Source organism: Cygnus atratus, chromosome 3, assembly GCF_013377495.2.
Source record: "Cygnus atratus isolate AKBS03 ecotype Queensland, Australia chromosome 3, CAtr_DNAZoo_HiC_assembly, whole genome shotgun sequence".
NCBI lineage: Eukaryota > Metazoa > Chordata > Aves > Anseriformes > Anatidae > Cygnus > Cygnus atratus.
The window spans coordinates 97,842,618-97,870,607 of record NC_066364.1 but is presented as its reverse complement, the minus strand read 5'-3'; the positions used below and the strand labels follow the sequence as shown (position 1 = coordinate 97,870,607).

Below are 27,990 nucleotides of genomic sequence, written 5' to 3'. Positions count from 1 at the left end.
TCCACCCCCCCCCCCCCCCGTGACGCGCGGTGACGGCCTGGGCCCGGCCCGGGGCGGGGCAGGCCGGGGCGATGGCGGGCATGGCGGAGGCGCTGGCGAAGGAGCGGGCGGCGGCGCTGGGCGCGGGGCGACACGGCCACGCCGTCCCTTACCTGGGCCAGCAATTCGGGGCGCTGCGGCAGGAGTGCCTGCAGGCGGGGCGCCTCTTCCACGACCCCTCCTTCCCCGCCGGCCCCGCCGCGCTCGGGTACAACGAGCTGGGGCCCGGCTCCTACAAGACGCGGGGCGTCGAGTGGCGCAGACCCACGGTAGGTGCCGGCCCCGGGTGGGTGCCTCCCGGTGGCCCCCCCGGTGCCGCGGGTGCAGTGATGCCGGGCTTGCTGTCGTCCCCAGGAGCTGTGTGCCAGCCCGCAGTTCATAGCCGGCGGAGCCACGCGTACGGACATCTGCCAAGGGGCCCTAGGTAAGGGGGGGGGGACGCAGAAATCCGAGTTTTCCGCCCAAGTGCTGCCTACATCTTCTTGCATCCTACCGGAGTTCTTCACGTCGGATTCGAGCAGGAGTGCTGCAGACTGGTTTTCCGGTGCTTCTCTGATTGCTGCCAGCTCTTGGCTGGTGCTCTGCAGCTCAGCATCTTGTTCTTGCTGTTGAAGCAGCATTTCTGCTGGCAGCGCTCTGCTGAGGAGAGCAGCTGTGCCTGTAGCATGGTGCTTCTTTCCCCAGCAAGAGAGCGTGCTGCGGGGCAGGCAGCAGCCCTGCAAACCTGGCAAGTCGCAGAATGCGGACAAGAAATTACAGGAAGGGATTGCCTGCTGCTTGACAGCTCTCAGCGACAACAAAACTGGGCTATTTGGGGAGAAACGGGCGTGCATGCCCAGCCCCACCTGCAAGCTCTCTGCTTTTGCCGTGCATGCTACTGAGTTTGTGTGGCAGCGTTTTATTTATATGAAAGCAGCATTTGCTACAGGGAGAGCTTTCAGGATTCTGGATTCGACTGATAGTGCAGTTGAGGAAAGCTCTTGGCCTCAGTGTGAGGAAACGTGAGTAATATGTTCCGTTCATTGTGCTTTCTCAGTGCGAGTGGCAAAAGAATGAAGTTGGCGGGTCTGTCTGTTTGCTTTTCATCAGCATAAAGTTAGGGATGTTGTGGCTAGTTAATTTCTTGTCCTAGTCCTTGCTGCAGCTATTTGTGTTTTATTGTACAAAACTAGGATAGGGAAGCTTATTTCTAACGTTTCATGTTCGTGTTTTCTTTCAGAAGTTATTCGGGTTGGTACTTTAACAGTAAGATCCAATTTGTATAAAAAGCACTGAGACTTAAAGAAACCCTTACGTTGTCAATTCAATTCTCCTCATACCCCAGTATCACCAGTTGCATGGATGAGGCTCCGTTGTGTGTCTCAGGTCCTTAGCGTGTCACTGGCATTCGATGTCAGAAGAGCAAGCTATGAGCTTTCCGTCAGCCTCCTTCATGTGTTCCTTTTCTGCTTGGTAACATGATGACTGCTTTGGCATAATACGTGTTTAGGTGCATAACACACATGCCAGATACCTGTCCTCTATTTTTGTTGTGAAACTTTACAGCTAAGTTACTGTTGAACTTGAAATTGTAGTCTATTGTCATTCCATTTCAACAGCTACCATTTTGAAGAGATGAGCATTTCCAAAGGCACTTAGTTGCTTTCTGCCTTCTGCAGGCTTCCAGCTTTTCTATTCCAATGCTGTCAAGCAGCAGTACTGCGGGGCGGGGAGCGGGGGAAGCAACTTAGTTTTCAATTTGTGGAGTTGCTGTTGCTAATGCTGAGCCTTGCTGTAAGTTGAAGAAAGCATTCATTGCCATAGTTTGTCAGTCAGATGTTTTCATGAGGTTGTATTGTACCACCGAAGAACATGAACTGAGTCACAGCTTGTATTCCTTTATCTCCTGAAATAATATTTGAACAGGAGGGTATTAGTGTTCGTGTGTGTTTTCCTGTTTTCAACGTGACTAACTATTGCTGTGACTCACCTCACTATCTTCATATGAATCTAGGCAGAGGTGTTGTCTTCTGTGTCAGCTGTTGATTAAAAATCAGATGCTATTGATCTTTCCTCTGCATAGCCATCGACTTACTAAGACCTTGTGTCGAATCTGTGCTTTTTCACGCAGTGAGACTAACAGCTGTCCCATGCAAATGCATTTTTTTTGCCACTGCTTCACTCGACAATCACATTTATACTGAGACATTTGCTAGAACTTCATGTGTTGACACTGATGTCCCATCGCATTTTGGGATATTCTGGAGGACATTGTACTGGAAGACTTCAGGTGCTCTTAGAAACCCATACTTGGTGTTATTATGCTGCTTTTTTCATAGAAAACTTTTGTAGTCTATTTATTACCTGGAAGGCTTGACCACAAAGCAACAGACCTGTGCTCACAGGGAGTTCTACAGCTGTTGCTAAGCCATTCGGAGCATCTGAGAGTATTGAAGGGTCAGATCAGGTGTCCAAAGCACATGTGCCCATCCCTGCTGTGACAGGCTTCTTGGCACAGGCCATGTAACCAAACAGTTTTATCAGTGAGCGGAGGTCATGAATTTTTTTTTACCCAAGAGCCTTTGGTCTATGGGCCAGATGCAGCCGACAGATTTGTTTCATTGGTTTTGATGGGTGCTGGATGATGCTCTGACTCAGAAAAGGCATCCTGGATTGCTAACGCAGAGCAATAAGCTCATTACTTTCACTAGACACCGAAGTTCTTCCCCTTCAGCTTTGGGTTATCCTTTATTCTGTTCTTGAATGTTGATTTTTATAAGAAGCTCTTCAAGACAGTTTTGGAATCAGTTTTGCAGTATCAGGTCTGAAGTCAATTATGGTTTTTGGCCAAGAACGGCTGCAGATGGGATTGGTGACTCATTACAGCAGAGGGAAGAAACCAAAGTCACTGCAGAGAGGAAGCTTATTCACCCTTAACCCTGTTCTTTGGAGGGGATGTCACCATGGTATCACAACACTGGGGCATACAGAGCACAGTATCTCTTAGTTGCTGTTAGACACAGATGTCTCCTCCTTCAATACAAACATGTGGAAAAGATAGTAAATTCAGTAGGATGAATTTAGAAAATTATATGCATGTTTTTCCAACACTGGGAACCACTGTACTGCTAGTGTGTTGCCACAACCTATTGTTTCTAACCAGACAACTTCCTGGAGTCCCAGGGCGTTAATATAAATACATTCAGCCATTGATGTAGTTGCTAAGCTATAGCTATGAGTGTTTTAAAATAAGTTGGTTTTTTTTGAGGTTGGGTGAATGTACACTTTTCCTTTGACTGCTTGCATGGAGTCCATGGCACCCCTTTGACTCTTGCATGGGCTGCCCTCCCATTGCTCCCTCCAGATGCTTCACTGGGAAGCTTTGCCTCTCTTAGCTCTCCAGAATCACCTGTTTCAAACCAAACACCTTGTGGCTATGTATGCTTGCTTTGCCATAGCATTTTTTTGGTAACATTGTTTGTAGTAGGAGATTAGGTAAATAAACAGATGAATGGATAGAAATAAGAAATAAAATATTGACAGCAGCACACGGGAAGCAAGCAAGAAAAAAAATCCTACTTCTCATTAATATAAATAAACTCACAACCTGGTAATATTCCCTTTTCGATAACTTTGTTCTGCCTATTTTACTGTGCATTTACACACATTCTCTGTGGTTAGCCTAGCCTGGCTGACAACCCTTTCGAGTACTCCATATGCAGGACCTGTCTGTTAGTTGCCTCTTGGACTTTACTTCTCTAAGGAAAGCCACTGTCAAGAGCCATACAGAAGTACCAGCTCTCATTACTGGGACTACTTGGTAAAGACCCTGTTCAGGCTTGTTTACTGCAGGCTAAAACTCTATGTACTCTCACAAAATCTGTCCTCGTTCAGGACTTGAATTATCAGGACTGCTTTTAGTGATGTCTGTTCAGAAAGGCAGAGCTTACGTCCTGACTGCTGAGCACTTTTACATGTGGAAACCTGGGGGTGGTGAGTCTTCTTATACATACTCTATCTGCCTTTTAACCTCAAGAAGCTATTTCCCAGAGTTGTCCAGGATAAGATCTATGGTTGTCTGACTCCAGATCCCTGTTACCAACCAGTATAAAGATCAACAGATAGGCTTTACAACAAAGTGCCGTTTTCTTCTCTTCTGTCTGTCTTGATGGGACAGCTACAAAGTAAAGAAAATTTTCCTAAATTGTGCTTAAGAGCTTAGAGGTCCTCCGTGATTTTTCTGAGGTTAGTAACACCAATGTCAGATGCTCTGGAAGCCTCTTGTAGTGGCCAGGTTTGCCTGGCTGAGCAAAGCTCTGCAGTATGTGAAACTCAGGTTTATGCTACAGGTTGAGCAATTGGGAGGAAAGACACCTCCAACAGGAGGAGCAGCAGCATCTTTGTTCTGCTGTGTAGGTATACTGTGGATGCTGCTTATAAAGTTTAGGACTGTCAGCTCAGATAAAGACATGTCTAGCTCCTATATACAGTCCTGCTGATAAACTTTAATCCAGGGACTTGTAACTCTGAGACTGGTAGGTTATTTGGCAGCAGGGCTGAGGTGAGACCAGTTAACCTATCAATTTGTGTTTTTAGTGGTTTTTTTTGATGTGTTTCACGAATGTTCCTAGTGTCCAGGGTGCTTTGAGATTGCCTATTTGTTAGAAATTAAATGTTGCACTGAGGCTTGCTAACTTTCCCCAGGTATGAATGTGTGTTCCTGCCTGAGGGGCAGTGGCACAAATGAGAGGATGAAGATCCCAGCTCTCTTTCTTCTTTTAGGATTATGTTAGTCTTAAAAACACCCTAATTTGTAGCTGTTCCTGCAGTGTTTTGCTGTGCTTAGGCTGCTGATCTGGTGTACATGTATATATGTACATCCAACCCCTTCTCCCACTGCCCACAGTGTCTCTGGTGTATAACATTTCTAAGTCCATAATAACGCGCTGTTCTCTTGTGGTAACCTCCTTTAACTCAGTAAGCCAACAGAAGGACTTTTTTGTCTGGGTTAATGAATTGACTTGTTGTGCAGTGAGTGCCAGTGGGAGGAAAAAAATGTTAAGGAGGAAGGGGAGGAGACAATAAGGTATTAATTCAGAGGTGGTAAGGTGTTCATTCAGAGGTAGTAAGGAATTAATTCAGTTCAGCCACACAAGAGCTCCACAGTGCCAGGGTTGTTCTCTGGCAGCAAGTTGTCTCTAGGACTTTGTTTCTGTACAAGCGCTGAAGTTCACAATCTGTTTCGGAGATTTAATAAAACAGGGATCCTTGGTACCGAACAGGTGTCTGGGCATCGTCTCCCAAGCGCTTACTGTGTTGCCAGGTTTGTTTGAAAACACCTTGGTCGAAACAAACAAACAAAACCCAGCAATCCTTCACTTTGTGTGGGCAGGCTGTGCATGGGAGAGCACGGGTCTGAGCTGCAGTTGAAGTCCCGTTCCCTTTTGATCCAAGAGTGTGCTTGCAGAGCCCTGTAATGTCCTCCTCTGTAAGGAGAACTGCTGTGAAGGGTCACTACTAAGGCCCTTGTGCAGCTGCGGGAAAGAGGGTCATGCCCATGGCTGAACTGAAAGGTAGCCACTTTGTTAAAATAACGTTTGTTTCTGAAAATAATTACAGAAAAACAGAGGTAATGTTTATACAGTTGCAGTCTCCTGCTCCGTAAGAGATGGTGTGGAAAAATACTGTCCAGGCAACCGGGACCCTGGGGTTCTGGCCTGTGGGCTTGGTGTATGTTGGCTCCATCCCAAGAAGGATGAAGAGGTATGTAAGACTGGCAAACAGTGCCTGCCTTCAGACCTCTCCTGATTCTCTGGTGGCCAGCGCCAGAGTTGGATGTTGGACTAGACAAAGAGGTCTCTAGCAAGAGCCTCCAGAGGTGTATAAAATCAAAGGAGCTCCTGTTTGGTAGGAGGCTGGCAAGGAGCTCATCCCTAGGGTAGACCTCTAGATGGCAAGTGAATAAGCATTTATGAAGCATGGAGGACGCAAAAGAAAGCAGCCTATGCTTGAGAAAACACTGGTCTTTTGAGGAAAAAACTGCACCTCAGGGTACCTGTGTGTGCCCACAGTCCCTGCTCTTTGCCTTTTCACCATGCTGCTTCCTAACCTGCAGGTACTCTATTGAATATTAAATCTTCTTTTGAGTAGTCCCAGCATGGGTGCTGATTGCCTTTTTGTTTGTTTGTTTTGGTCTTGATGAAATACCACATTTGCCTGGAAATGGCATGTATTTGTGTACATACTGTGTCAGAGGTAAACTGATAGAAGAGATCATCTCATCACAGCTGCAGCGATTCATCTTCTGAGTGGCGATCAATCGCCTCAGCAGTCATGGTGATCCTCATGCTAGTTAAAATGATCAATCCCTATGCAGTACGTAAGCTAGAGAATAATTTTGAATAATGAGTTGTCGATTCTGTTTTTTTCTTACAGGGGACTGCTGGCTCTTGGCAGCTATTGCCTCTCTCACCCTGAATGAAGAAATTCTGGCCCGTGTTGTTCCCAACGACCAAAGCTTCCAGGATGAATATGCAGGAATCTTCCACTTCCAGGTATGAAGAGAACGGGGTCTTGCCTTCCCCCAGGTGCTGTTGGCTAGGAACCTGTGTGGTTGGCCAGGTCTATGTGTGGGGCAGCTCTTGCAACATGTTAAGGAATGTTGAAAAGACAGGCTGAAAAACAGAGAAACCCTAGGAGAGCGACAATGATGGAAGGAAAAAGGCCACTGATCAAAGAGCCACGGGAGTAGAGTCTCTCTCTGGGGTCTGTCCTCTATTTGCAGATCCAGCTTTTGGGATATGTACAGCATTGGCGAAATTACTGCCAGGAGGCTTGCTTTTCCTCTAGGAAATTGGTGTTGGTGGACATGGGACAGTGACAAGGTGTTTGCGCTCTCTTCTAGTTCTGGCAGTACGGGGAGTGGGTGGATGTTGTGGTGGATGACCGGCTGCCCACCAAGAACGGGGAGCTGCTCTTTGTGCACTCAGTGGAGGGCAGTGAGTTCTGGAGCGCGCTGCTGGAGAAGGCCTATGCCAAGTGAGTAAGGGCCAGGGTGGACATCTTTGGGCAAGGGAGGCTGCTGTGCTGTGCTCGAGAACTCCTCATGCCTCTGTTTCATCATAGCATCTGCCACTGTGCAGATACTATGCATTTGTAGCTGCCACAGTGCTGCTGGAAGCAGAAATGCTGTGACAGTTGACACAACTGAATGCCTGTCTCCAAGAGAAAAGGAGAATAGAGAACCTGATGTGTGTGCACGTGTTTTCATGCAGGCTGAACGGATCGTATGAGGCTCTCTCTGGTGGCACCACCACTGAAGGCTTTGAGGACTTCACTGGTGGAATTGCAGAATGGTATGAGCTGCAGAAGGCACCACCCAACCTCTTCAAAATCATTCAGAAAGCACTGGAGAAAGGCTCTCTTCTGGGCTGCTCCATTGATGTGAGTTAGTGTGCTTACTGCTGGACGCTTGGCTGCTGTACGAGTGGTTGGCTGGAAGGTGGACCTGTGCTCCATCTCCAGGAGGTGCACAGAGGATGCTTTTCTCCTCTGCCTCTTGAAGGCCAGCTCTCTGCTCACCCTTATGCCTGGAGAATTTGACCCATTGTGCGTGACACAGGTCAAAGGTTGAACAGAGAATAGGTTGAATCATAGATTTCATTAGTTCATTTGTAAAAGCTCATTGCCTCACTTGTTGTTCTTCCTTGAGACCTAAAGTTTCTGCTGTTTCATAGGTTCATGGTGAAGAACCATATGGGTAACTCATTAGGGATCCTGATCTAAGTCTTTGTTCTCAAGAAAGACTGTTGGCAGCAGGTTATCACAGGCTAAGTGGCTTTGGACAGAAAGCTGCTGTTAATGGTTCCTCCAGTTGTGCTCAGATGTAGCAACCTCAGCTCACAGCCTGTTTGTTGCACGGATTGTACCAAAAGGTTCCAAAAAAACAACCTGGGGTATGTTCTTCAAGCAGGGAGGCTAGGTCTGTTGCCAGTCACTTAAAGGCTTGATCAGAAAACATGTTGCCAAAATCTGAATCTGCACTATAAAAGGAGCTTTGGCTGTGCCTACAACAATTGAACATCACTTTTAGCCTCAGTGAGATGAATTTGAGTATTGTTATGGTAACCAACATACTCAAAGGAGATTAGATCTTAGTTATGGCTAAAGGGAAGGTAAACTGTTGACAAGAACTCCATTCATAATGCAAACTCAAGTGTTTCTTCCTGGTCTTTATGTTAAATCCGAGTCATAAGAGAGGAAAACTTCACAGCAGGACAAGTACTTTGTTAATGTCAGCATGTGACTTTACAGGACTTTCCAGGCCTGTTTTACTAGTCTACATTTATACAAGAATCTGACATCTGGATTTTTGCCCCAGAATGATACAAATCTCTTGTAGGGGGTGGCGGGAAGTAAACATATTCCTTTGTGGGTGATTGCTGACACTTTACATATTGCAAACTGATTATTGGTGACTTTAGTCTTTGAAAAATCCTCTAAAATCTTTTCTTGTCTGTCAGAGAAACAGGTAAACACAAGTTAAGCTCCGTGGATCAATAATAGGGCAGGAATTGGCAGCAGGAATCCTGTCTGCTAGATCCCACCCTCTTTTTTATTTTTTTAAGCATCAAGCTTGTTTAAGCATTAAGCTATGCTTGTTTAAAGATCATACGCTTTCTGAAAAGGTAGAAGGAGAATTGCAAACATGTTTAATAGAGGTTGAAGTGGCTTTAGAGCAGGATATCAAGCAGTCACTTTCTAGCAAGAAGCGATTTTTTCTGCAGTGTTTATAGGCCAGACTGCACAATTATTGCAATAGTCACGAAAAGGAGAGACAGTGATGTGTCTTCAGGTGTGAGTGGCATTCAAAGTGCAGCCTTCTCCCTTGTCACTGTGTGTGGCAGGCCCTAGGATGCTGGGGAAGGGAAGGGGAGCCTCCCTCTCCACTGTGGAGCTGAAGGAGGTGTTTTGACCTAGAAGCAAAGCACTGGGGCTTACTGGATCTGGGTGTGATCCCTGATGACACCTTGGCAGCCTCAGACTGGTTATCCCCTGTGTTCCTGCTGGAACAACACTCTGGATTGCTCTCGTTGCTCCTGTGCAGCAGCCAAACCACCCCTGCCACATCCCAGTGAGATGAAAGCTCCTGTAGAGGCTGGAGTTTCACCTCATTGAGTCCTCCGGCACCAGGCATGCTGAGTTTCTTTGCTCTTCCAGATCACCAGTGCGGCCGAAACGGAGGCAGTCACATCCCAGAAGCTGGTGAAGGGACACGCATACTCTGTCACCGGGGCAGAAGAGGTAGGTGCTCTGCCCTGACAGGGTCAAACGCAGCAAGCCCTCAGCATAGTCCTCCCTGGGCTGTAGCAGCAACAGATTTGCCTTCAAAGACACAAATTCTTCAGTCTAATGCTTTTTGTACAACCAGGTTTTGGAGTCTCTTTCTGAAGAAATACGGAGTTAATCTGTGTGTTTTGGAAAAACACAAACTTGACTTCTTGGAGTCTTTGACCAAAAAAATAATATATGTGTATTATATAAAATAATATATACACGCTCACACACATATATATAATATAATATATATGTGTATATATTCCCTGCTGATTCCTAGTAAGCAGGGAGGTGGGAAGCTGTCTGCAGAGGGCACACTACCCTCTGGTGGCAATGTGGTCCTCAACGCGTCTTTGTAGTGGGCAGCCTTAAATATACAGCAAGGTGTGTGAGACAGGTGCCAAGCAAAAAAAAAAAATAAAAAAAAATTACTGTTGTCCCTTAAATAATAGCAAGCAGTGCCTTTCAGCAGAGCACAGTGTTTGAAAGGCAGGTACCTATCCAAGAGTAGGTGACTGGTGAAGTTAAGGTGAGCAAAACCAGAAGAAAGCAGACAGGTCGTGGCATCCTTAATATGTGTAAAGGACTTTTGGTCACCTCGGTCGTTATTTGCGAAGTTGCTGAAACAGTGTGAGATGCGGTTAGTCAGCAGCCACGATGCTGCGTGGGGGTGACCAGTGTTAGCAGGCAGGTTGGTGTGCTTGTACTTGGTCCTCCCCTCACAGCAGCAGCAGTGAAGAGGGAATTTGGCCTTAATTCACAAATGGACGTGACTTATGCAAGCTTTTCCTTTGGAGATATTTGCAGGCTTTGTAAGACGACTTCATCTTGGACACTGGAGCCCCATCCCTGGACTTCTGTGCTCTGCCTATTCTCTGCTGTTTGCTTTGCTTCAAGCTCTAACAGTGCCCCAGCTCCTGCCTCCATTTGGTGCTGTGTGTTCCCAAAAATAATGGCTGTTCCTATTGAAATTCATAAAGCTTTGTTTGGCCCGGGCTCTGTGTGCACAGCGATCAGCAGATAACATGCCAGGGCCTCTTCAAAGAGCAAGAAGGTACTGCTGCACTGCGGGTCGTGTGAGTGGTCACAGGGCTTGTGGCTGGTGGCACCAGGGCCACGCTGAGTACCCCATCCCTTGTAATTGATCAGTTCAGGTCGGGGGGGAACATTTCAACGTTAGCGGGCAGTTTATAGAAAGATGGTGATTATTGAGAAATATCCCCTTGCACGTGCTTTCTGCCAGTCTTGTAGTAGCTTTACATGACCTCTGCTTGAAATCCGCTAAGAGGTATTTCCTTAGCAGGACAAAATGGATATTTTGGTTGACTTGAGCTTTGATTTGTGCATGCTATAAACCTTCTCTGGACATGCTTGGGTGCTCATTCAAAATCAGTTTGACTCAGGACTTAGGTCTGTGGACTAGCTGAGTGTGTGCTTGTGTATATACGTTGTCATGTGTAGCACTGAAATATTTACTCTGCCATGTCCTTTAACTCATGTTAAAAAGATGGAGGGGAGCACAGTGCTGAGTCCCTGGGTAACTCTACATACATTTCTGATCCCCTCAGGTGAACTTCAGAGGAAGTGTCCAAAGGCTGATCAGAATCCGAAATCCCTGGGGGGAAGTGGAGTGGACCGGGAAATGGAATGACAAGTGAGTCAGAGGTTTGCGTGTTGCCTACCAGTGTTGGCTGCAGGGATGTGCATCTGTTTCTGCTGGTTGTGATGATCACTTTGAGCTATTTAAAAGAAGCATCCCACCACTGTATCTCCCACCAGTCCAGCACCCTCTATGCAAACGCCTGCTTTTGTGCTAGCTGCAGTGATTTGGTAGGTGATTCCTGCAAGCGTTTGTGTAGTTTCTGCTTCTTTAACAGCCCAGATTCAGTGGTGAACTTCTGAAAACCTGAGAATATGTAATTGTTGTGCCAGATCAGCTACGTTAGGGTTTATCCTTTACTAATCTATAGCTGATGTGGGTGTGTCTTTCAGCTGCCCAAACTGGAGTGGTGTTGACCCGGAGGTGCGGGAGCGTCTGACAAGGAGACACGAAGATGGGGAGTTTTGGTAAGTAAGCCTTTTTTCCACACACAGTACCTTTTCCCACCACACTCTCCAAAATGAGTGAGCAAATTCATCCAAAAATCTTAGTGCTAAATTGCAGCAGGAGAGGGGGAAGATGGACAAGGTGGCTAGCTGGAAAAACTGTCCATGCTAAGGAGATGCTCTCTTTGGCATTGCCTCCCACAGGATGGCGTTCAATGACTTCTTGAGGCATTACTCCCGCCTGGAGATCTGCAATTTGACTCCAGATACCCTGGCAAGTGACAGGTACAAGAAGTGGAGCCTGCTGAAGCTGGATGGGAACTGGAGGCGAGGAGCTACTGCAGGGGGCTGCAGGAATTACCCGAGTAAGAGTGTGGTGTCACTGCTCTCCTAGAGAAATGCTTGCTCACCTGCTTGTTCTTGCTCTGGGAGCTTCAGTCTCCGGGTGGTTGTTCTCCCAGTGGAAAGGGCTGGGTTAAAGCCATGGTCCTGGTGAAGCAGTGAGAGACCTTTCTGGATCTGACCTGGTGCTGGCTTTGTGGCATGGTCAGCCTTGCGTGCCTGACATATCCCTCCCGCCCTGTTGCTGCAAATTCCTGTCCTTCGTGTTCACTGGTTGGGTGTGTAGTGTGGATGTGGCTGTGAGGTAGTGGGGACTGATGTCCAAAAAGTGTAAGTTCTTGGAAGACATAGCTCCCTGATAAGCGTCTAGCTGTGGTTGCAAGGCTTGGGAGGAGAGTGTTTGTCAGAGCTTGATTTGGAAGCCAGAGCTACATCTGTCCTAGCTGACATCTTTGAAAGCAGCTGTGCTGATAAACAAGGCTCTGAGCAGTTTGCATAAATCCACTTCCCAGACACTTTCTGGACGAATCCACAGTATTTAATCAAGCTGGAGGAAGAAGATGAGGATCCTGATGATCCTGAGAGGGGCTGCACTTTCCTCATTGGCCTGATTCAGAAGCATCGGAGGAAGCAGAGGAAGATGGGAGAGGACATGCACACTATCGGCTTTGCAATTTATGAGGCAAGTAAGGTACACAGGGAGGAAAAGGGAAAAAAAACTGGGCTTTTGACCCAAACTCAGCAGGGCTGAGTCAGACACCAGCAGACCCAAGGAAAATTCCACTTAGATGTTTAGAAAATTAACCTCCACCAAAATACTGGTCAAGCACAGGGACAGGAACTCAGAGAGCGTGGAATTTGTGTTCTTGGAGATATTCATATCTAGCCTGGCCAAGGTCCAGCCCCATCTAGCGTCAATATTGGCCTTGATTTGAGTAGGGGTTTGAACCGGATGACGCAGAGACCCCTTCCCACCTATTATTTTGTGCTTCTACATGGAGGAGCAGAAAAATTATTTTAAAAATAAAATAAAAAAGAAACACCTGTAAAGTACAGAAATACAGTTTGAGCTTCGTTTGTCAGGCTGTGGTAAAGAGAGGCCGAAGAAGAGCAGTTGTAATAGGGATGTGACGCTAGCTGGGACACCTGCACAGCTTGGGAAGTGTGTACCCAACAGCAGAACCAGCCAAAACACCTGCAAAACTGTTTCTGCTGAATAAAGGTTCAGGGGTGTGTCTGTGGTAGCTCCTTAACCAGGACATTTTGTTCAGAAATACAAAGCAGTGCTTACCTGCCACTGGAAGTAGGAATAATGATCTTGCCTGGGGTTTGCTCTGTAGCTGTAGGTGATATATGTAATTGCTTGCTTTCTCAGTATCCCAGCTTAGGGAAAGGTTTGCCAAAGAATCTGGTACCCAGAGGCAAATAAGGTTTGATGCAGAAATAGGTTCCCTGATCCAGTAAGGAAGCAGAAAACTGCAAGGAAACACGGGCTCAGTACTCATCTTCACTCTCAAGCTCTTTTTTTTTTCTTGTTTGGATGTAGCTGGTAACCAGCAATGAAAAGCAGTAGCCCTGGAGCTGCTGTTCAATGCACAACTAACACCATTCCTTTCTCCTTGCAGGTGCCCCCAGAGGTACGTAGTGTGCATTGGCGTTCAAGGTGCAGAGTTGGGGCTGAATGACTTGTGGGAAGAAACAGTTAAGAGGATCCTCCTTCACTGAAGGACCATATTGGCTATGCAGAGCCTAAAGTTAGTGGCCTTTTATTCTGGTGGTGGGCTTGAGCCCGTGTTGCATTTTCAAAATGTTCTGGGTTGAGGTAAGAGCTCTCTGTGCAGCAGAAACTCACAAAAGCTGCTCTTTCATGGGTTTTCTCCCAACCCAGACCCACACTTGTTGCTGGTTTCAACAGAGTTCATGCCTGACACAAAATTAGTGTTCCACAGAGGTGTTTATTCTCATTTCCCTAAGCACTGTCTTTTTTCTTTTCTCTCAGGTTCTACCTTCAGGTGGTTAATAGCATGCCCCAGAGATCAGAGGCGGGTGGCATAGCTGTGCAATATGAGGCAGGGCTGTAGACACCTCTGAGTCATTGCTCCTCAAAAGGATGAATAGGTTGAGCAAAATGGCAGGGTGACCTCAGAACATGGCTTGCTGCACCTGCATGGGTGCACACAAATCCCTGTTGAGGCACAGGAACAGCATGTGGCATAAGTGGCTGCTATATAAAACATGGTTTCACCAGAAAGGAAATGCTGTGCTTTTGGAATGCTTTACCAGTATTCTGTCAGCCCCTCAACTCTTAACATAGTGGTTCAAAAACCCGATTTGCATTTAAAAAAAAATATACTTGAACTACACTACAGTCACTTAACTCTCCTCTCCCAACATCACCACAAACAGGTCTGAGGGGTTTTGCATTCTTAAAAATCTGGGCAGAGGGGAAGGGGAGGTTTCTGAGCAATGCACATTGCTAGTGTTTACTTCTAGATCTGAGACAGCCAGATATTAAAACCCTGCGTATTCTGCATGTCACACTCCAAATACACTTTTATAATATGCAACATTTATTTTATTCTCCGAGCCCTGCATAATTGGGCTCTCTGCCAGAAGGCAGCCTGACTTTGCAGGTGGAGCAGAGCTGCGGTACCCTGGTGGCACCAGCTCTGCGGCTCGCAGAGACATCAGCCATAAGACATCCATCCTTCAAGATGTGCTGTGGAAGAGTGTGCCAAATGTCTTCACAATCTGCAAAATAAAAGCATGGCCTGAATATCTTAGTGAGATGATCAGTGAGATAGTTTGCACCCACAGCTCAGGAGTGTTGTGGTGTGAGACACCTGTTCTCTTCCTCTTTTCTCTTTCATTTTGGAGGAATGGACATCTTTCTTTTCAGACCTAGCTGTCATCTCTATTTTATTTGTCATTTATAAATGCAAATACATGCAAACAGTGGGTTTTCTCTGTTTCTTTGCTTTTCGTAAGTTTTCTGGCCAGACAAATATTCATCTGAGCAAAAACTTTTTCCTGACAAACAAAGCAAGAGAAAAATCCAATACTTTTATCAACCTCCGAGAAGTGCTGAACCGGTTCAAGCTCCCTGCAGGAGAATATATTGTTGTGCCATCTACCTTCGAACCCAACAAAAATGGAGACTTCTGCCTCCGAGTCTTCTCTGAAAAAAATGCGAACTCAAAGTATGTAGCTTTTTACTTCAGATTATTTACTAGGAATGGGATGAATTGTTATTTTTTTTTATGGTAATTCTTGTCTGGGCAGATGCGTTTAGTCGTTGGACTGTAGCCAGCTGGGTCCCAGAGCACAGGTTACAAACAAAAAAGCCCCAGGGAGAGGGAGCAACACATGTGCTTTCTGTTGTTCGTGAGCATGCTGACCACAAGAAACAGCTCGCACCTTTGAAATCATGCTGGAAAAAAATTCAAATGAATTGCTCAGTCAGATGCTATCTTTGATAACGCTAAACTAGGTTTCAGTAGGGCTGGTTCAAAGCACACCATTAGCTGAAGATGTGTCTTATCCTATAGAGCATGTGGGCTGAGGCCCTGGGAAGGGGTATGGGGTCTTCCGTAGCAACTTCCCAGCAAGCACAAATCTTTCTACTGTTCTGTAATCTCTCCTTGGATATTTTCCATAGCAGTGAAAAAAATGGGATGCCAGCTGTGTGTCTGTGGTTCATCACTCCAGCTTTGAACATGCATTGTTATTACCATAATTAAAAGAGTTTAAATATTGAAGCAAAGGTATCAGAAAAGTGACTTTTTTGTTTTTAATATCAATTTCTTTATCTTTCTAGGGTTATAGATGATGAAATTGAGGCCAATTTTGAAGAGGTATATCTTTAAATATTTTAAATTGAGATATCTTTGCCATAAATAAATGGGTTTGGACTGTCTTGTTCCCTGCATGGCCCAGTCAGGTGACATTTTTTTGCAGGCATTTTCAAGAACTGTTATCCCACTTTGGAAACAAATCTTTGGACATGCATAGTTCAACGTCCAAAAAAGAGAGTCATAAGCAGTAATGGAAACAAATGATGTCCCTTTTCTGTGGTGGTGAACTTGGACCTTCCAGGTGCCCAGGATCAGGTGCTGTCTGCAAACGTAACTGAAGCCATGGGAAATTCCCTTTGCTCTCAGGAACCTGGAAGCACAGGCCTTTAGCCGTAGGTGTGCTTTTGTATGGGATTTTGTTTCCATGAATAAGAATTGGATCACAGTTTTTTCAGTCTCGCCAGGGCTGAGAATGTCTTGCCTAGTAATGTGTCTCTGTATGTCTATAGGATTTCTTTTTTTAATGACAGCTTAAATTTTGCAATCTTTTCTTAAAACGAGGATAGCTAGTCCAACAGTAGTAGCAGCAACAGTAAAGTTCTGTTGTTGGTTGTAATCTTTTTTTTTTTTTTAGTGAAAGCCACTGCAGAAGTTCTTAGTTCCTGCAGTGTTTGCAACACCAGCATTCTGAAGAACCCCTAAAAAAAAAAAATTAAAATCAAAGTAAATGCTCTCCAAACCTTCAACTTTGCCATTTAAATTGTGTTTTATTGGGGGCAAGGAAATGTGTCAAGTCCTTCTCAGGCAGAAAAGTTCCTCCTTTCCATATTCTGCGTTTGTCTCTCTCTTCTAGACTGAGATCAGTGAAGATGACATTGAACCTAGCTTCAAAAAGCTTTTTGGACAGCTAGCAGGAAGTGTGAGTATTATATATGTCTTAACTGGGGGCACAGCTGAGTGGGTAAGAGGAACAGCTCTCAGCCACTTCAGGACCAGTGGGGTCCAAACTGTCCAATGCATGTGGTGCAGGTGGGTTTCATGGGAGGTAAAGGTAGACCCACATTACTGACAGAAACTCCAAGAGATGCTAATCTCAACCAGCAAACCCAAAGATGCAGGATGCTTATGACATGGTGTCCACAGCTCCTAGTGACGGCTTCTTCTTTTCCACAGGATGCAGAGATCTCTGCCTTCGAGCTGCGCAGTATCTTGAATAAAATCATGGCTAAACGTAAGTACTTTGCTCCAACAGTGACTTCAGCTGGATACCAGTAGGTCCCTGCTGTGGCCATGAGAGCACCACATGAGCAGAGATTGTCTATATGGCCAAGGCCACACGTTCTGCTCCTTCAGGAGGTTGCAGAGAAATTTGGACTGTGCCTGAGCTGTTTCACAGGTTGTGCGCTTCAGTGAGGTGTGTTTGGATACCTGGCTCATATGGGTGCCTTTTATCCCAGTGCCTGCTACAGGGAATTGACTGCCAGCAAGAAGGACTGATTAAGTGATGGGACTTGGTAGGTCGAGCTGGATGGTTGGACTTGAGGATCTTGAAGGTCTTTTCCTACCTAGATGATTCTATGATTAGAGCTTGATAGTAACCAAGGGATGCTATTGCTGGTACTTGGTATTGAATCATGCAGGACTCAAATCAGACATGAAACACTGCATGGTAAGTTGGCACTCGGGCTACCGGACAAACCAGCTGGTGCCATCTCTACATCCTTGCAGAATCCTGCTGTGAGAGCGCTGTGGGGTGATGGCCACAAGGGCACCTCTTGCTGCTAGTGCCTCAGTGACTGTAGTTAGCATCCCAATTTGTGTAGTTGCAGAGTCCGTCCATGCCTCTGCATAAAGGGGGGAAAAAAAGAGAAGAAAGTAGAAACAATATTAAGAAACAATAATCCTGTCTCTTGCTCTTTCTTTACAGGCCAAGATATTAAATCTGATGGCTTTAGTATCGAGACATGCAAAATAATGGTTGACATGTTAGATGTATCCTTTAAGGCTGTTCCTAGATGCTATTTTTCTGCCTGAAGTAGGTGAGCTGCTGCCTTTGCAGCGGCAGGTCCATACTAATATATCGGTGCCTCCTGAGGCAGCAAAGCTATTTTTCCCCTGGTTCCCCTGAATAAAAATGGTAGCCCTTGTTTTAGCTGCTGACCATGGTAAGTGAATCCTTTCAGGTGGTGGGGAAAGTCCATTTCCAGACAGGGCCATCTGCTTTAAAGTCTTCCCAGCTGTTGCGTGTTATGGTTTATCTGGTGACAGAGTTTGTGCTGGGAAAAGGCACTGGCTTTCAGCGTGGTGCGAATAGCCTTGGGTGATAGAGTTTGAACATGCGCTTAACTGCTTTTTTATCTGGCTGGGGTTAGTAACGGCATTATAACATCAAAAGGACCTGGCAAATAGAAAATGAGGCAAACAAATACCAGGAGCCTGAGAGTATGCTGGCTCTTAGGAGCTTCTACATCTAAGAATAAGTGCAAAAGTGTAGGATGAAGGTCTCAAGCCTAAGAGTAGTTGTGTCTGGCTTCTCTGCACAGTGGGAGTTGAACTGTGTACTCGGGGGAAAAAAGGGAAAATTACCAAAACAGAATGATGCCCTGCTATAATTTGGTGTAAAATACAGCATTCAGTAGGGACTCTTCAGTGGTTTTAGGGAGAGAATCAATGAGTGCCCAAGTTCTTTTGTTAGCTGTTTGTGCAAGAAATCTCAAAATAGAAGACTTGATTGTGGCTTTTCCCGTTTATAACCCAGACTTACAAGTCATGCACCTACAACTGCAGATGTTGACCAACTATGCAGAGCAAATTGGCATCACCTCTGCTGCTTTATATGTGTATTGAAGAGACAGAAAATTGCCAGAGGAGCAGCAGGAAGGGCTTTTGAACTGATCATAGTTTAAACTAATCAGTCACCTTATTGGTTTAGAAAGACTAGAAGCCTTGGAGAACAGCTGTGTAGTTACAGGATGAGTTTGTTCAAACAAAGCATACAAACAAAAAATGTACACTTCAGAGAGGACTTGCATCCTTTTCTTAACTGCAGTTTTTTTTAAATTAAGTCATGTGTGTCCATGTAAATAAACCCAGCACAGAGAGGGAAAATCCTTCTCCTTCCTTCCAAAGAGATTACCTTGACTCAAACAAGAATGATGGGAGTGGAAAACTGGGACTGAAGGAGTTCCACACACTCTGGACAAAGATTCAGAAATATCAGGTAAGACAACTTTTTGGGGCGAACATACAATAAAATGTATAGGTGGTTGTAGATTGCTTTGTCTCGTACAATATATAGGTATTAGAGAGTTTAACTGTGAGTTTCTGTATGCTGCACCTTTGTGTAGGGTCACTGCAAACTGTGTTTTACTCAATCAAAGAGTCAGTAAATGTCTTTCAGTCTGAGAGAGATTAAGCCTCTCCCCAGCTAGTGATGTTAGTTTCAGAGGATCAGGGCAGAATGGAAAAGGAAACAAGAACAGCAGTTAAATGTATATAGTAAACCCAGAGTTATTTAACTCCCACATCGGTCCTACTAATTGACCAAGTTGATTACCTAGCAAAACCAAAAGTGCAACCAAAAACTGCCCCCAGAGTCCACCAGAACATAAGGCAGTAGGAAATAAAAATTAAGTTTTCTTGGGGTGTTTTGCTTGGCAGCCCGCTGTCTGCTTGAGGCCAGAAGTTGGGTGGCAGTCACAGCTCCCAGGGCAGGGACGCTGTTGGGCAGGTTCAGAACTCACCTCCCACCATACACCCACCATGCATTGTGTGTCCTCAGTCCCCAAGGTTTTAGCCCTCAGTGCCCATGGCTATGTCAGCTTTGCTTTCAGTCTTCTGACTAAAGCCAAAACACACTCTGAATTGTTGACAACATTTGACTTTGTATTTTGTGTCCTGCAGAAAATTTACAGGGACATTGATGTGGATAAATCTGGTACCATGAATTCGTATGAGATGAGGAGAGCGCTGGAAGCAGCAGGTATTTGTATTCGTAGAATCATAGAACGGACGGGTTGGAGGGGACCTTAAAGATCATGTTGCTATGATCCTTACAACCATATTGCTATGTCTCTTTTCAGGGTTTACATCAGTTTCAAGCTGAGTTGTTGACAGATGCTCACTGGTCTCATATCACTTGTGAGCTGAGAAATCTTGTGTTCTCAGATGTGAAAGGCCTCTGTTTAGTCTAGATGCTTAGCTAGGGATACTGTGACCTAGGGAGTGGAAGTGGCTAGTTCAAGGGGTGATGCTTACAGAGCTAGAAAAGTCAGTTTGCTACTGCAAATGGGGGAGCACACACCAGAGCGTACATGACACGATCACAGTTCATATTGCTCCAAGTGCAGAAGAGGTTGTTGGCAGAGTCTCCAAAATGGAGTAGATACTCTTCAGAATTTGAGAGTTTAACCCAGAGTAGCTCACTGAATTTCTGGCAGTGTATAAATGTTTGTTTGTTTGTTTGTTTTTCCCCTGGTTGTTTTCATTTGTTTGTTTTGTTTCAAATCCTTGTCATTGCATTTTAGGGTTCAAGTTGAACTGCCAGTTACATCAAATAATCGTGGCTCGTTTTGCTGACGAAGATCTCATCATTGACTTTGATAACTTTGTCCGGTGTTTGATTCGGCTGGAAACCTTGTTCAGTGCGTATAGGTTCAATAACTAAACAGACTTCTGTTGCTTTGCATTTTCAAGTCCAGGCTATTTTATGCAGAAAGCTTTGTACTGGAACCAAGGCAGCTTCAAAGCTGAGATACAAATCCTGCAGCCCATCCCACATGCTGCTTCTAGAACCAGGCATCAGTATTTTAAGCCAGGCTGCAGAATCAGGGCCAGTCTTCCATGCACACAACTAAATGCTGATTTAAAAATATAAATATGCTTCTTAACAGCTTTATGTTGACAAATAGTGTTAATATTACAGACTGTACCATGAAAAACATTCAGTCTCCTTTTCTGCCTGTTTGGCAGGTAGTTCACGTACACTGCCTTGCAGTTATAATACTTCTGTCTGAAGTGAGGTGACTTCATAGTGGCCCTTTCTGGCTTGGGTTGTAGACTGTTGCCACAAACTTGTAATCTGGGAAAAAATTCCTCACAGGGAAGAGAAAATCTTTCCAGTTATTGTTCCTGTATTCATTCTTGTCTGTCATCTCTTTCTGCTACTACAGAAATGTTTAGAAAATTGGATACTGAGAAAACTGGAACAATAGAATTGAACCTCGTGACTGTAAGTTCATTTAGCTCTAAAATGTTCTCTTATTTTTGGGGTGGGTGGTGGGGATTAACAGTAGAGACTGTTCTGCTCTATTCTGACTAGTTATGGTTGGTTATGCGTTCACATGTATGATGGATTTATATAGCTTGTGTATTTATGAGTAGCCTGAGGAAAGATTAGCCTTTTTTAAACCGTACCTACATCACATCGTATTCAGGATGGGTTATTTTAACCAGAAGTCACTCGTGATTTACTGGAAGTAATGTTGGCTGAAACTTATGCACGTCTCTTCTCTGCCTTTTCTGTCAGTAACACAGTAAAAATGTAGGCACAGTAGTGACTCATGGTATTGACCACATAAGCTTTCTTCACTGTGTGTGACCTGTAGAGGACTGTGCTAGGAGAAAACTACCCTCCTGCATGTGTTCGACTTGCTTATTACCTGAACCTAACTTATTTCTGGACCTAAATGAGGAATGTGCCCATCATTCAAAAATTCTTCTGCCTTAACTGAGATATATAATCAAATCATTCAGGCAATATCCTAAAATTACTCCTGTGATAATATTTATTATTTGGTCAGCTTGGCTGAACAGGGTTCTTCTAGTGCTTAGGCAGGAAAAAGAAGTGTGAGGACCCCTGGAACTGAGGTTGGGCGACATGGGAGGACTACAGAGATTCTGTTTGCCATTGCAGGGAGAAAATTTGTGTGGCCAAAGTTCAAATAGTTGAAGCTGGCCAGTACTATGGGGGTCAATAAAAAGGGTGGGTTTTAAATATGTTAACCGCAAAAGGAGGACCACAGATAACATTAGTTTGTTACTTGATGAGGATGGTCACCTCACAAATAGGACACAGACAAAGCAGAGAAGTTTAATGCCTTCTCTGCTTCTGTCGTCTTCAACACCGATGATAGATTGTGGGAACCCTGAGCAGAAGACTATGACTGTGGTAACAATAAAACTCCCAGCCAACCCCAAACTTGTGCAAGATTTTGCTGCTCCAGCTGGATGCATATGAGTTTGTGTCATTGGTCACAGCCAACATGGGTTCACTAGGGGAAACTCCTATTTAACGAACTTAATTTCCTTTTATGGCGAGGTCACCCATCTTGGTTGACCAAGAGAAGCCAGTTGTGATCTTTTTGGATTTCAGCAAAGCTTTTGATACCATTTCTCACAGTCTCCTTCTGGACAAAATGTTTAGCATACAGCTAGATAAACACATACCTAATTCAACAGGTGAACAAGTGGCTGATGTGATGGGTTGGGCTTAAAACATTATAGTAAATGTGGTTACACTGGGCTGGTAGCCCGTCACTAGTGGGGTTCTGTGGGACTAGAGAAGAGGAGACCTCATCATGGCTGACAGCTTCTTCAGGAGGGCGAGCAGAAGGGCAGGCACTCTTAATGATGACAGCATGAAGCTATGGCAGGGGAGGCTTAGGCTGGGTGTTATGAAAAGGTTCTTCACTGAAAGGGTGGTTGGGCACTGGACCAGGCTCCCCAGGGAGTCTGCTGGAGTTCAAGAAGCATTTGGACAATGCTTTCAAGCATATGGTTTGCTTTTTGGGTGGTCCTTTGTGGAGCCAGGAGTTGGACTTGATGAGCTCTGTGGGTCCCATCCAATTCAGGCTCTTCTATGATTCTCTGACTTAAGACTTTCCTCATTATTCTAAAGGTGGAAACATGCATACTTGCTACAGTTTTTTTTTTTTTTTAAACTCACCTTAACTTCATGTCATTTTCCTCTCTCATAGTGGCTGTGCTTCACTGTCATTTGAGCTACTTTCATCAGCCCAAGATGCTTCAAAAAGATCAGGTGGAGATAATCAAGCAACATACAACGCAAAAACAATAATATCCTAAAGTGAATGTGCCTTAACTTACAAATAGGAATTTTGCATATCATTAGAAAGAAGAAAGAGGGCTAGTGCAACAGCAGAAGAATCTGCAACCTCATTTTATAGGCGTAACAGTCTTTATTTGCTACTATATATCCTCTGTACAACTTTAATTCATTATAAATTCTCAGTGTACCTTTTGAAAATATTGCTTTGCTAATATCTTTATATTTAAAATGTTTTACATGAATTCTGGAAGAAAGCTCAGACTAATGGACTGCTTGAGTAAGTGCTTTTTGCATAGCAGCACCACAAGGTCCCACCTATCTGAAGTTAGAAAAGGGATGATGTTGCATTATCTCAGCACACACATGGTTGGACAAGGTCTAGGTCCCCTGTGTGTTTTCTGTTAAGCTCTAGCTTTATTTGGGTTAAATATTCTTTGAAGGATTTGACTAACAAGTACACACTTTAACAAACTGAAGACAAGTCTTTGCATCCTGACCCTTTATGTCCCTGTAGCAGGAGGCTGTTGGCAATCAGACTCTTGCAAGATAAAGCATGTGCTCTCAGGTTTTGAGTTCCTATATCTTATTTATCTTCCTCTGAAATACAAGAAAGTACTTAAATAAAAAGATAACAGTGGAAGTAAGGTTTGCAAGACTGTTATTCCTTCTGAAAAATAAGCGTTTTCCTTAGAGAGAGGCTTACAGAGCGTATGCAGAGCTTCAGTTGTCCAGGACAGTAAGTTTCCTTTTAAGAGGGAAAAACAACATTCCAGAGCTGATGAGGCACTAACAAAACACTGAATGTATATCAGTTAATGCAGTGTTAGCCTGACACATGATCAATACACAAAAGGTCAATGCTCAAAAAAATGTTTCTGGGAAAGATTATCACTAATATATACCCCATTCCTGACCTATTAAAATTATGAAGTTGTGAATATGAGCAGAGTTCTCACTACAGCTGATGTAATTTCATCCACTTAAGGAATTATATTTTCCTTCCTACGATTTCTTGTATTTAGGGGCACCCTTTCAGAAAGTAGTAAATACTTACCTATTAAGAAAACACGAGCCTGAAGGAAAATTCTCTACCTTTAAGGAAAGGTTTGATCTTCTGTATTAAATAATATTCATTACAAAATGGTTATTTCTGAATAGATAGCTATAAACAATGTTTTTTCTTTTGCATTTGGAAAATACTTGTACCATGTTTTTTTTGTTGTTTTTTTTTTTTCTTAAAATGTGTCCTTTAGAAGCTAAGGTTAACAACGGTTACATGCAAGTATCAGCTATGGCTTAATTTTAAATGCAGAAAGACCGTTTTAATGAATGGGAGAGGAGGGGTTCAATTTAATACAGAAAGTAGTCAGATGTTAGCATAATGTAGAACAGCAGTACGACATTGTTAACAGCTTCAGATGGTCTAATAAAAACTTAACAGGCAAACACAGAGTTAAAGTTTAAGAGGAGACAAAAGTTTAATGGTATCACAGTAAAATAAAAACAAGTTGTCAAGGACTACAGAAAATTTCTACATTTAGTTTTAAAAGTAAAAAAAGTAATAAATACATGAGTCTCTGTAAAAAGAGTAATCTAAAACTACATTGTTATAATATTTTGAATACATGGAATTACTAAGATACTACAGTATTTTAAAAGTTATTGCTTAATGGATAGGTCACGTCTTTCACTATTCAGATGCACTTCAATCTTAGCTTCTGTAGCAAATGTTCTGCTTCCAGCAATAAGCATTTGGGTGCTGTGCACGTACTTTCATTTCTCCCATCTGGAAAAAAGCCTCAGGATAGATTTGGACAAAGCTAGTTGTCTGTCTTATGACGATCCCTCCAACAGTAAACTGAAAGGATCCTTGTATTTAATGCAGAAAAATGTGAAATTCTTTTCTGCCATGTTTGAAGAAATCAGAGTGGGTACTTGAACATTAGGTTTGCTTAGGCCAAAGGCAGAAGAATTTCACTTGCTTGTAAGAGCGTTATTTCAGCTTGTAGAATGCCCTCATCCATTTGCTAATGTATCAATCCTTCATTTGTTTTCAAAGCACATTCTTCATAGCTTTCAAATTACATTGTCATTGAAATAAGTCTCATGATACTGGAGCCAACACAAAATGAATTTTTTCTTTGTAAGTCATCCATGATTAGTACTTCAAGAATCTGGCTTCTGTACTATTTCATGCCAAGCTTCTTTGTCTAGGCTTAATCCTCGGATACAGCTGAGGGTAAAACAGAAATGAGATAAAATTGTAGTGCTTAAAAAGGTTACTTTTTTTACACCTCTCTTTGGGGATACACTTCTATAATATAATCTCTGGTGGCAAAAGCATGCGTATAAAAAACACCCAGAACACTAACAAAAGTAAATTCAGCATTCGCGGGCAAGCAGAAAGAAATACTTACCTTGTCAGTACCAATGAAGGCACTGAAAAGTACATATACTTCAGAGCCTTCCTCTCTACGCAGATGGGTGGTCTAGGAAAAGCGTGTGGCTTTGTAAGTTAAGAGACTTTTGTGTTCAATCAACTATGGGATTTTATCCTGCTCTATAAATGGAAATAGAGAGGTATTAAAGTGTTTCGTTTTCTCTCTCTCAGTGCGTACCAGCTTTTATAGATCTGTAGCTTTGGGCAAGCTGGGCACAGCTGTCTGCATACAGACCCTGGAAATGTAGATGGCATGCTTTAGTGGGCAGCCAGTTGAATTCACTTCACTGCCTGGCTGTAAATCACTATCTGCCACTCTGTGGCCCTTGAGCTGTGTGCCATTTACGTGTTCTGGCTGCACACACAGAGGTATGGAGGCTGCCCCTGCTTCAGCTGCAGGATGATGATGGATGGAAGATGGCTTGACACAGCACACGGCAGTGTCAGGTGCTTGGGAAGCTCTTAGATCTCAGTTGCAAAGGGCTTTGGGAACACTTCCTGCTCTGTAAAGCATAGCTACTGCATATAAAAATAGAAGGATGAGCTTCATACAGTTAGGAAGGATGCATCCTCCATGCTCTAAGCTGTGATAAGTATCTACATTACATCTTGCTGTTTTTCAGGTAAAGTTCTCCTTAAAGATACCCTCTTCCCTATACAACCAGAATTTAGCTTTCTTCTTTCTCCTAGTCAGCTACTGATGATTAATAGAAGACCAACAACTTCACCCAGCAAAGACTTATCTCAGCCAGTTCAGAGACTGACTTCAGAGATGAAGTCAGTAAGTTACAGCAGCATAACACTTGACAGTTTTCAAAAGATTTCATTTAGTATTGAGAATTCAGTATTTTGACAGTATTTTCCTATTTGCATTTAGTTTTAGAGCTCTTGCACAGTTTAGGGAGCTAGTGAGTCACTAAGGGCAGAGAGAGCACAGAGGCAGATTAATTCATCCTTGTTTTTCTCCAGTGCACCTAACTGCAAAAGGATAAAAAAAGCTGTGATGAAAGTACAGCTTAATATAAGAATATAGTGAACTACCAAACGTTTTTCTCTGGGCTGAACAGCTTTTCCTAGATTTCAGGTGCAACATGAAGAGTCTAGTAGTGTTATATTTGAGACTAACCATCGAATACTTAGGTAGAACAACTGAACAGACACAGGAGCATAACAATTAACGCTGGGTTTGGGCAGTGCTCCCAAAGGTTCTGTTGGGATTGTGTTGTGCAAGGAAGGAGAAGTGATCCCCAGGCTGAGCTCTGCTGCTTTGTGCTTTTCATTACAGAAGTACAAGGGCTCCTCATGCACTCCATGCACACCTGCACTCAAGGCTGAGTGCATGAGTTCATGAAGAAGCTGCATGTGCACAATTTACCCTGGGACAGAAAAACAAAGGAAAAAGCTTGTGTTTCTGACCTTATTATGCAGGGCTGATGACTCTCTCAGTTTAAAAATGTTTACATTTACATGAAAAACTAAGCAGAAGTACTATGTTAGGGCAAATTTAAGAGTACACCGTGGGTAAGCGTGACCTGAAAGTGATACAGAAACGAAAACTGATTTTGCATTAGATAGAGTAGTCCTGCAAAATCTAACCAGCTTAGGAGTACAAATTATCTGCATGAGGAGAGAGGTTCAGCCTCCTTCAAGCATCATACATCAATCAGCTGAAATTCACGGTAGTTAATCCTTAGCATCAGCAGAACCTCTCATCTCCTGCAGCAGGGCTAGTGGATATGTCAAAAAAAAATCTTAATGGAATCATTTTATACATGTCCATCCGCTGCAGTTTTCTAGCACCACGAGGAGATACATGGGGAGATAACTGCAAATACCTATTATTATCTGTACGCTGTTATTTAAAAAAATGAAGAAAAAGAGCACAGAAAAGGGTGAGGACGGGAAAGGCCACTAACTCAAGGCTTTTGACATACAGTAAAAGTATTATTTAGGACAAAACCTAGACTATGATCTGTATTTGACAATCTGATTGCTTTTTCAATGCTAGAGAAAAGATAACCATAGAATTTTGCAGCGCATTTCTTTTAAATCTCTCTGTGAAACTATCTCACAGCACAAGATGCACCCTGAATACAGACAGGGATGGACTCAAGGCTCATTCTTAATACAAGTGGCAGTTCTGAAGGTCCTTTGTGCCCATGTATCACTTCTGAAAAGTGAGGAAACCTGTTTCAATGAAACCTTATGCGCACATCATGTTCAGCTAAAAGTTATTTTTTTCCTGAGATGGTGAGACAAGGTTAGTATTACAATCTGATATGGGTAACAGGGTGATGATACATGTCCTTTTATGCACCTCTTAATACAATCTGTTAGGTATCTAAACAAAGAGTGTTAATCTGCTCTCCCAAGGTATTCATCTCCTTCCACTGAATAAATGGAGAACTTCAGCTCCTGTCTTTGAACTTTAGAAACTGCACCTAACCTAGATGCATGAGAAGAATCCAGTGAATACTCCACATAGTGCTTTTTCTTTTTTGACTCCAGAAATGCCAAGCACTCACCCCAAGCAGGTTGCGGGGAACATAGCCTTCCTTGTCATTCAGCCGTGCCCACCACCACTCAATTTCATCTTCATCTTCCCGGCGCAGGATTGTCATGCAGTCTCCCTCTTTCATTGAGAGCTCATCATCATTCTGAGCCTCATAATCCCACAGTCCATAAATCACTCCTTTGTTCATTATTCCCATTTTCTCCTGGACTCCTGCAAAATGATAAAAACACAACAGCTCAATATAAAAACAAGACAGTTGGAAAGACTGCTGTACTCTTTCTTACTGGACAGCAGTCTATGAAAAAATACCTCAACACCTGTCACGCTTAGCTCCTTGTTGTCACCAGTCTACTGGAAGTCAGTCCTGGAACAGGGGGTATTGCAGTTAGCCACTGCACACAGCAGACATTCCTTCCTTACATCGTGTTCA

General features: G+C 43.8%; 3 protein-coding genes across 5 annotated transcripts in view; 1 reads left to right on the top strand and 2 right to left on the bottom strand.

The window, feature by feature from the left end:
* LOC118253000 (calpain-8) overlaps positions 1 to 204 on the bottom strand; it is a 33,647-nt gene extending 33,443 nt beyond the window's left edge. The window contains exon 1 of the mRNA XM_035556921.2: positions 153 to 204. The gene's annotated coding sequence lies outside the window, so the exon portion shown is untranslated. The remainder of the gene's footprint in view (positions 1 to 152) is intronic.
* On the top strand, positions 38 to 23,245 carry LOC118252991 (calpain-2 catalytic subunit). Its single transcript, XM_050709558.1, has 20 exons — positions 38 to 308; positions 394 to 463; positions 6,454 to 6,572; positions 6,923 to 7,056; positions 7,293 to 7,461; positions 9,238 to 9,321; positions 10,923 to 11,008; positions 11,347 to 11,421; positions 11,605 to 11,765; positions 12,255 to 12,433; positions 14,731 to 14,942; positions 15,560 to 15,596; positions 16,390 to 16,455; positions 16,710 to 16,767; positions 17,464 to 17,528; positions 18,688 to 18,756; positions 19,440 to 19,518; positions 20,063 to 20,179; positions 20,708 to 20,766; positions 22,514 to 23,245. Exons 1-20 carry the CDS (start codon positions 72 to 74, stop codon positions 22,535 to 22,537), a joined length of 2,100 nt encoding a protein of 699 aa, XP_050565515.1. The 5' UTR covers positions 38 to 71; the 3' UTR covers positions 22,538 to 23,245.
* An 815-nt stretch (positions 23,246 to 24,060) lies between these two features.
* The window catches only part of TP53BP2 (tumor protein p53 binding protein 2), a 49,504-nt gene continuing 45,574 nt past the window's right edge, over positions 24,061 to 27,990 (bottom strand). For all 3 annotated transcript variants that reach the window (XM_035556855.2, XM_035556864.2, XM_035556875.2), the window contains 2 exons: positions 27,571 to 27,770; positions 24,061 to 24,838 (listed from right to left, as the gene is read on the bottom strand). In XM_035556855.2, the coding sequence (XP_035412748.1) occupies positions 24,797 to 24,838; positions 27,571 to 27,770 (242 nt within the window). In that variant the 3' untranslated portion in view covers positions 24,061 to 24,796. The remainder of the gene's footprint in view (positions 24,839 to 27,570; positions 27,771 to 27,990) is intronic.

Excerpts from the sequence above, each read along its gene's own strand:
- LOC118252991 (XM_050709558.1), top strand. The coding sequence starts at position 72 with ATGGCGGGCATGGCGGAGGCGCTGGCGAAGGAGCGGGCGGCGGCGCTG. Across the intron at positions 464-6,453 it reads CATCTGCCAAGGGGCCCTAG|GGGACTGCTGGCTCTTGGCA; the intron begins GTAAGGGGGGGG and ends TTTTTCTTACAG. Across the intron at positions 12,434-14,730 it reads CAATTTATGAGGCAAGTAAG|TTTTCTGGCCAGACAAATAT; the intron begins GTACACAGGGAG and ends GCTTTTCGTAAG.